This window comes from Pinus tabuliformis, chromosome X (assembly GCF_031772625.1).
Source record: "Pinus tabuliformis cultivar Carrire ecotype Pingquan chromosome X, CPIR1, whole genome shotgun sequence".
Lineage (NCBI taxonomy): Eukaryota > Viridiplantae > Streptophyta > Pinopsida > Pinales > Pinaceae > Pinus > Pinus tabuliformis.
In genome coordinates, this window is record NC_142308.1 from 1,198,218,248 (window position 1) to 1,198,227,616 (window position 9,369).

General features: G+C 32.6%; 1 protein-coding gene across 1 annotated transcript; it reads left to right on the forward strand.

Moving 5' to 3' along the window:
• Nucleotides 1-4,079: 4,079 nt before the first annotated feature.
• On the forward strand, nt 4,080-5,306 carry LOC149144253 (F-box/kelch-repeat protein At3g24760-like). The gene has a single exon (XM_089452093.1). It carries the CDS (start codon nt 4,080-4,082, stop codon nt 5,304-5,306), a length of 1,227 nt encoding a protein of 408 aa, XP_089308219.1.
• Nucleotides 5,307-9,369: the final 4,063 nt, after the last annotated feature.

A 9,369-nucleotide genomic window follows, 5' to 3' on the forward strand; every position in this document is an offset into this window, starting at 1 on the left:
TATGAATGAAGGACTAGACTGGGTTATAAATTAATCATGTCGCAGAGATTTATTTAGGGGGGTCTTATCCATTAAGAATTGAAGATTTGACTCGGCAGAGAGTTAAAATCCCTTGGATAAAAACAGATCATTCAGAGAGTTATCATTCGGAGAAATCAAAGATCAAACTTTTAGGGGACCCATTCAAATTTGCTACCAGAGCAGGTTTTAATAGGGTGGTGGTTGTGGCCACAATAGGTTCATGGTGGTGATTGAATAAGTACATATTATATTGAGTTTTCTTGCTTTTGATGTGTTTCCAACAAAATGGACAATGTGTAACCTTATATATTTTAAAATTTAAAAAAAATAACATGAAAAATATGCAATCTTATTTACTTTAGCATTGGAGAATTTTCATTAAATGATTTAAATATTATGAAATCTTATTGATAAATGTCAAATGTCAAATATAAGGTAAAGAGAGTTTCCTAATTACTAGTTAAAAAAAGTAACAATTGTAAGTGTTATTGCACACATTAAAGTGATGAAGATGTTTGTCATTTTTTTGTAATGCTCTTGTGCATGATAAGATAGAACAATTTTCTCAATACTCATTATGCTTGCCTAATTACCTAATTATCCATGTGTTTTAGTTTGTTGATTCAAATAGCAAGCACTCACCTACTCATGACCCTTGTTCTAGTTTAGTTTCAATGATTCCATTCTACAATGGTAGTTTCATTTTGGGAATTAGAACTCTATATAGGCAATAAAGGTGGATTCTAAGCCAAATAAACATTGATTACATGCAAATTTTGAAGGTTATGTCCCAAAAACATAACTTACATCACAAGAGCTTTTCATAGATTCTCTAATCCATGAAATTAGGACCTTATCATTATGTATAACAAAACGTCCAATGGCAAGCATGTGTTACGATATGAGGCTTTGTTGGTGGGTTATATAACTAAGAAACATGTATAAAGTGAAAAATCCTCCATTTAGCCCTTTAAAACATAGATTTGAACATAACAACTGTCTTGATTTCCTTGAAACATTATATAGGGTAAATTTTCCATCTTTAGGGCTCATATCATGGTTTGGAATCTTATAAATGATTTTAAACTTAAAAATAATAGATAAGTAAAAAATAACTAGTTAGAACCCTAAGACTTTATTTTTTAATCATTTATTTATTAAATGTCACTTATAAGATTCCAGGCCAAAAAATCATTTAAATGTCACTTATAAAGGTGGATTCTAAGCCAATAAACATTGATTACATGCAAATTTTGAAGGTTATGTCCCAAAAACATAACTTACATCACAAGAGCTTTTCATAGATTCTCTAATCCATGAAATTAGGACCTTATCATTATGTATAACAAAACATCCAATGGCAAGCATGTGTTGCGATATGAGGCTTTGTTGCTGGGTTATATAACTAAGAAACATGTATAAAGTGAAAAATCCTCCATTTAGCCCTTTAAAACATAGATTTGAACATAACAACTGTCTTGATTTCCTTGAAACATTATATAGGGTAAATTTTCCATCTTTAGGGCTCATATCATGGTTTGGAATCTTATAAATGATTTTAAACTTAAAAATAATAGATAAGTAAAAAATAACTAGTTAGAACCCTAAAGCATGGCCTAGGGCACAATAACCACCCATATTTATTTTAATCCAAAAATATTGTTTCGGTAGTCCTTCCATAAGGCAAAGTTTAAATCTCTAGGCATTGTACATTGATTCAAGGCCAAATAAAAGGAATTTAGGGATAAAGTCTAAGGGAGAGGTTTTAAATGTATGGTCACCCATCATGCATGAAATTGGGACCATATATATATATATATATTATGCATTTAAATGAAAAATGATATATATATATATATAGAGAGAGAGAGAGAGAGAGAGATAGAGAGAGAGAGAGAGAGAGTTTATGCATTTCAATGAAAAATGATGTATATATATATATATATATATATATATATATAGTTTATGCATTTAAATGAAAAATGATATATATCTATACATACATACATCATTTTTCATTCAAATACATAAACACTAATATAATTTTTAGTTCTAATAATTAATAGTTTTTAAATGTTATATATTAATTTTAGATGGAAAACTTGAATTACACATCTCCTTCTTATCGCTTTTATCACTTGGACTTTTATTTTTTATTAAAGGTGTAGGTATCACTTAGGACTTTCATTTATTTATTAAATGTGTAGTTTAAATTATGGACAAAAATGATTTTTTTTCAATATTATTTTTTATTGTTAATTTTAATTGAAAACCAACTTATATTTTTATAAATTTAAGTTTAAGTTGTTTAATTTGTAGAATTCAAGTTTTTAGAGTGTTGAATCCATTTATGCATTCACATAGATTATGGGGAAAATACTCTTTTATCTATAAATTAAACTATGTCATTTATTAAATATAGCTTCTCAATAGAATTTGTAAGTTTATGGACTTTATTTTTTAATCATTTATTTATTAAATGTCACTTGTCAATAGAGTTACACTAAGAGCAATCCTCTTCCCCTAGACTTTTATTTATTTATTAAACATTTCTTGCTAATAGAGTTTATTAGTTTGACTTTATTTCTTCATCTTTAGTTTTAATGATGGAATAAGATTAATGTAAAATAATATTTTATTTTTTTAAGATAATTTTTTTAAATAGTGTTATAATACATTTACAATTGAAATCAATTTAATTTAATGATATTCCAAATCTTATTATAATATATTTAGAATTGAAATTAATTTAATTTAAATAATAATCTAAAGCATTTAACATTTTTATAAAATATTAACATAATATTCTATTAAACATTTAGAATTAAAGTTAATTTAAATTGATTACAGTTGAAGTTAATTTAGCTTGATTACTAGTTTGAAGTATAATAATAAGTTTACCATTTAGAGTCATAAAAACCCTATTAATTAATTTTTCCAATATTTCTATTAATTATCTTTTCCAATATCAATTTCATATATATATACTTATATTATTAAATTTGCATTTCCTAAAATATCTTTAAAATCCTACGAACAACAATAAGTGGACGTGCCAAAATTTGCAATCAAAAGAACGCAATCCATACAGAAAGGCCATGTCGCAGACATTCTGGTTGCGACGACAGTCTGGTCGTCTTGTTGCCCACGACGTTTGCCATAACATTAATTCATACTAATATTAATATGCCTATTAATATTAATATTAATATTAATATTCAATGTCTATGTTATGTAATTCATTTCAGTTTCAACTTCTTATATATAACCATAATATTAATTCACACTATTATTAATATGCTTTTTAATATTTGATGTATACATAATATTAATTCACACTATTATTAATATGCTTTTTAATATTTGATGTATACGTTACCTAATTCATTATGGTTTCCAACTTTTACATATATATATATCTTAAAATTCTTAAAACAACAATTAATTCTCAATCAACAAATCAAAAGTCAACAAAAATCAATTGCAGATTCCTGAATATTTCAGGAATCTGCAATTGGCCGTTGCTTTTGCAATCTGCCAGTGCTTTAATTATTAATGGGTGGATTCCCACGTCTACCCTCTGAACAGCCCACCCAAGCAACACCTCTCCTTTTCTCTTTTGGACAATAATGTCAACTGTGATGCACTTAACTTCATGGCCATGCTATGTTCGTGCCTGCGAAAGTGTTTCCCATTGGCAGAAAAAGATTGACGTCCACCTTTAAACAAATCAGAAAACCCCCTTGTCTGATCTTGGATTTACCATTATCTTCACCCAGGGTCTCCATGTTACACTATATAAATCCGGTTTTTCCTATTTCTACCTCTATAGCATTATAAATGCTATCTGACATGCTAGGGGAATAGTCTCATGGAGTGCCCTCTCCATTTTCGCTCTCTCTCACCCAGTGTCACTCAGGAGGGCGAAAGTGGAGAGGGCACTCCATGACTATTCCCCTCGCATGTCAGATAACATTTATAATACTATAGAAGTAGAAATAGGAAAAGCCTATAAATCCAAGACCCACTTCGAGTTAGAGGAGAAGTCGTGAATCTCGATGGATAATGTTGAGGGATCGTCAGCGTGTATTTCGCTGCTACCGGATGGGGTGATCCACATAATACTCTCTGCTCTTCCCATCACACATCTTCTGAATGCAGCCCTGGTTTCCAAGGAATGGCGCTCCATCATCGCTTCCAGCCCCTTGATACGCGCCGTCTCTGATTCCATTCACGCATCCAACCCATGGCTATTTGTTCTAAGTAACCCCTTATCTGCCCAAAAGAGAGCAATAGGATTCGATCCGCTGGCCTGGAGGTGGAACCATATCGGTGAGCCTGCATTAATCATCAACTCCAGGAAATTCGAAGAGGCTCCTGAGTCGCGTAGCGTTATGATAAATGTTGAGGAAGGGAATGGGATTTTATTCTACCTCTCAGGGCGCTGTATTAAGTACAGTTTGAGTTTTCTAAATCCAAAAAGTAAATGGGAGGAGAGCCCTCCCATGAGCTGTTGGAGACATCAACATCCCCTGGTCTGCTACCTTGGAGGTCCTACCCATAATCATATCTTTGTTGTTGGGGGAGTCTCTGACTTTGAAGGACAAGAGATTGATCCATTATGCACGGAGATGCTCGATCTGAATTCAGGTGTGTGGGAGTTGTTGGATCCCCTGCCATACCAGTTCAAAGCAAGCGCATCCTCCACGTGGCTCTCCTCTGCCATTTTCGATGACCGGATTTACGTGCTAGAAAGATATAGCGGAGAGTGCTGTTATTTTGATTTGCAAAGGAAGCGCTGGAAATGTTTGGGGAAACTCAGGCCTCCTCCTTCATCTTCTTCTGTGGATGAGGAGGGGGAATTGATCGTAGTTACGGGCAGCTCCAAGAAAGGTTTGGTTGTGGGAGGATTAAGGCGAGACAATGGTGGAATGAGCTTCAGACTCTGGAATTTCAATGACATTGAAGATAATGTTGAGTGCACAGAGATGGCTCGAATGCCCTCTCACATCTTTAATTTGATCACTGGGAAAGACGATGGGGAGGAGGAGGAAGAGGAAGAGGGTTGGTGGGAGGTTAGAATGAAATGCAAGGGCATGGGAGATCTAATCTACATATACAGCGACCATAGCAACAATGTGTGCATTTGTGATATAAGCGGTCATGGCGGCCAAGTGTGGCGGACGTTACCAAATCAAGATGGATTATTTCTTGGTACACATAATTATAGCAAGAGATTTAGGTATGTCTGTTCACCTGTGACTCTCGAACAAATTTCCCTGTAGATAGGCCATTCTGGAAACCCATTGTGCTTCTGTTAAGAGGTCGTGTGACGGGAGGGATTCCGCTGTATCTGGGAAATCAGACAAAAATAAATAAAGCATGGTGGTAAATCTATACTACTTCGCCATCTTCTTTCTGCAAATCAATCTGGATTGTAGCTTAATAGATATGGCATCGTTTTGCAGGCCTTGTGTAGCTATCTTCCTCCATTGTTTAATAATTCAGAGATTTGAAGTTCCCATTAAAGTGTTATATATAATCTCTTCACGTTGAGGTTTTTTTAGCAAGCGAGTTGCATCTCAATGCAGATAGATGTGTTTATTTTGAGAATCTGTTTTTTAATTTTTAATTTTTAATTTTATTATATATAGAGTTTTATGATAAGATTCTTCGGCTTAAATCATATTGGAACGTTTCTGTTGACGCTTTTCTCGAACCAATAAGTAAGGACAAGTTGAAGAACCAGATCTTGGGTACAAGTTAAATAGAATGGCAGATCATCCACCAACAGCTATATTGGACTGGGCAACAGCTATATATAGAGTTGTCTATTGAAACCATAATTTTATTTGGAGTGAATTTTGAATCTGGTAGTTTTTTCTAAGAAATCATACTGTAGTAGTGTTTAAAGTATTTTTATGGCATAAATAAATTCAGAATCATTAAGAATTTTTGGGCACTCAAAATCTGTGAAGCTTGACAGCTATAATATAGATTTTCAAAATTTCTATCTGATTTTCTCAAAATCATGTTCTCACAAAACTATAGCCATTTTTGTAATTATGTATCAAAAGGAGATATATCTCAAAGGTAATTATATTATTTCTTTCATTTTAATTAAATTGGTTAATTAAAAAATATCATATCTAATGAGTTATAGGTTTTTGGCCATTTAATATTGATTAAATGGCCTTTTTAATTAATTATATAAGATTTTAAAAAACTTGAGTTTAACTTGTTTAACTTGTTGAATTTTAATACCTCAAGGCTTTTTAGGGTGTCAAATCATTTATGCATTCAAAAATGTATTTTAAACAACAAAAAATCACATTCTTTCTTGAAATTATTTGTTAAATTTGAGTACCTCAAGGCTTTTGAGGGTGTCTAATCATTTATACATTCAAAAATGTATTTTAAACAACAAAAACTCACATTCTTTCTTGAAATTATATTGCTAGATTCCATTTGAAAAAGCTATTTTGTCTATAATATTGAAACAAAATTTATTTATAAATACAAATTTTCAAAAGTAAATTAAAATTAATCTCTATAATTACAAATTATATTACATAATTTTTTGAAATACATTAATTTTTAACTCAAATATTAATTATATTCATAATTTATAATAATAATTTAAAATAGAATTATAATTTAATTAATTTTTATATATATTCACATTTACTATTCATTTATTTTATAAAATTATATTAACTTTTTATAAATTAAAGAGTTTAGACTTCTATGATCCATACTTTGATTGTGAGAATAATTTCAGCAAAATCACATAAAGAATCATTTGTCGACGCGTTTCGAACCAACTAGTGTGATTCATCGTATAGATTATAATATATATCAATTATATTAAATAATATTTTAATGATTATTATAAATTGATATGTATAGACATTTTACGGCTAATTTAATTTATATAATTATATTAACCTTTTGTAATTTATGTAGAATTCTTTAATACTATATCGAATTATTTATAATATATATTTTTATATTAAATAATATTTTAATGATCATATATTATTATATTAAATAATACTTTAATAATTATTATAAATTGATATGTATCGACATTTTACGGCTAATTTAATTTATATAATTATATTTTTACGCCGTAAGGCGTTCCCCTCTGAAACCAACTCTCCTTTGAGGTTACGTGTCCATTTGTGAGCGCTTGATTTAGTTGTTAGATGATTAAAATTGTTTGAGCCATCGGATTGATTCCACCGAAACGTTATAAGAATCGCAACTGACAGATCTCCATTGTTGAGTTGAGAGTTTGGTAACAATTCATAGAAGACGGTTCAACTATCGGGACTCTGTAATGTCGATCAAAGCGGCGGCTTCGCCACAACATCAACTGCTTCCTTCCCCGAGCACTTGCTCGAATGTATCAGTCCCAATCTTGCTCAAGTCCTCGTCTGTGTTTCACGACAAACGTAGAGGTTTCAAGTTCAATTCTCTGCGATGTCAATCCTTGCAATCCACGGCTGTTTCGAAGGACCTCTCGACGCAGGCGGGGAACGGATTCCTAGAGCCGAATGCTGTTGAGCGCAATGTGGTTCATCTGGGGTTGCCGAGCAAGGGTCGAATGGCCACCGATACACTTGATCTACTCAAGGTATTTACATATTTGTTTTCTTTTCCTGTTCTTTGTAGAGATGGTCGATAAATTAGGGCCTTTTGATTACATTTTTAGATTGATGTATTAACAGTATTTGCAAAATCCAGGTAATAAGAAATAGTTTATTGCCAGGAACACAACTTTATGCTGAATATTGTCCATTCATTAGTTTTGTCCCAGCGGCGTATATACACATTTCTCTATGTTTTCCAGCTTACACGAGGGATCCTTGTTCGGCTTTCTAGTTGATATATGCTTCATTTTTTAACTCTGTTTTGCTACACACCTGTATACATTTATGACTTTTGTGGTTCATATCCATTTTTCGGTATCAGAGCAGAGAATCCGATCTCATGCCTCGCCCACATGCATATCACGAGCACTCTCGGTTTGCCATTATGGCACCAAGAGCAAGCTCTATTTTGTCATTATGGTGGTTCGGGGCCCATCTGTGTGGGCTCTGTGGCAGATTTCGCTGCGGTTCAGTCTCTTTTGTAGGGCTGAACAAATTTATAAATAATTCAGTAATGAGACATTACAACTTTTCAGTTTTGGCCTTCTATGAATGAAATAGATTGCAGCGAGCGGCAGTAAACGAAATGCGTGCAAGAAGGGTGAAATAGCCAACTAATATAAACGCACTGAGCTCTTGGTATGCCCGCACAGCTTCTCATCTGTGCAAAGTGCAAACTGATCAGAATCACTATCTGCAATATACTAATACTGGAGTAGCTTTTAACAAATAGTCCGTGTTCACAAAGTTGTGTTGTAGACAGTGGGGCCAGTTTGGAGTGTGGACCTTTCAAGCTGTAGAGAGGCAGTAATAAGTACGGGAGTTACATTTAAGTCCCAAGTCTAACCAGGTCAAAGTTACTGCATTATATCCTTCCAATCCCGAATCATAAAATTTCAAAAATCTAAAGTTCAAATGCCTTATCCTGAATTGGATCACTAACCCATATTAGTTACTTTATACATTGAGGTTAACAAGATGAGCGATGAAACAAAGGATCAAATGATCCATATGTTCATGACGACAATACTCATTGAATTTGCTCAGGACTTTCAAAACCATATTGTGACCCATCTGAATGTTCCAAAACCTTGTCTTTGTTGGAATAAGGTGGTTATGCTGCATGTAGTATTGTAAGAAAGTGCCCATTTTGAAATACCGAGTAAAGCTTTTCACGATAAAATGAAGCTGGCACATGAAATTATCTTAGAAGGTTAGAGTTTCCATAACCAATCTATGAAAAATTGCAATTCACATGTACAAACCTCTGTTTGAATGCAAGGCCTCTCTTCAATCTCATTATTTCAACTGTATTATAGAAATTTCATAAGTTATTGATCCAAAAAGACCTTCCAATTCATGGAGTTATCTTTCAGCTTTTATCTTTTCATAGCCTTATAAATTACTTATAAAAGAGGCTGCTACATCCATAAAATTGTCTCATCTGGTCAACAATGACCGACCCAACATATCTATGGAATTCCATAGGAATACCCAAACAAGGACAAATTTCATAAGTTATTGATCCAGACAGACCTTCCAATTCATGGAGTTATCTTTGAGCTTTTATCTTTTCATAGCCTTATAAATTACTTATAAAAGAGGTTGCTGCATCCATAAAATTGTCTCATCTGGTCAACAGTGACCGACCCAACATATCTATGGAATTCCATAGGAATACCCAAACAAGGTC

Excerpts from the sequence above, each read along its gene's own strand:
- LOC149144253 (XM_089452093.1), top strand. The coding sequence starts at position 4,080 with ATGGATAATGTTGAGGGATCGTCAGCGTGTATTTCGCTGCTACCGGAT.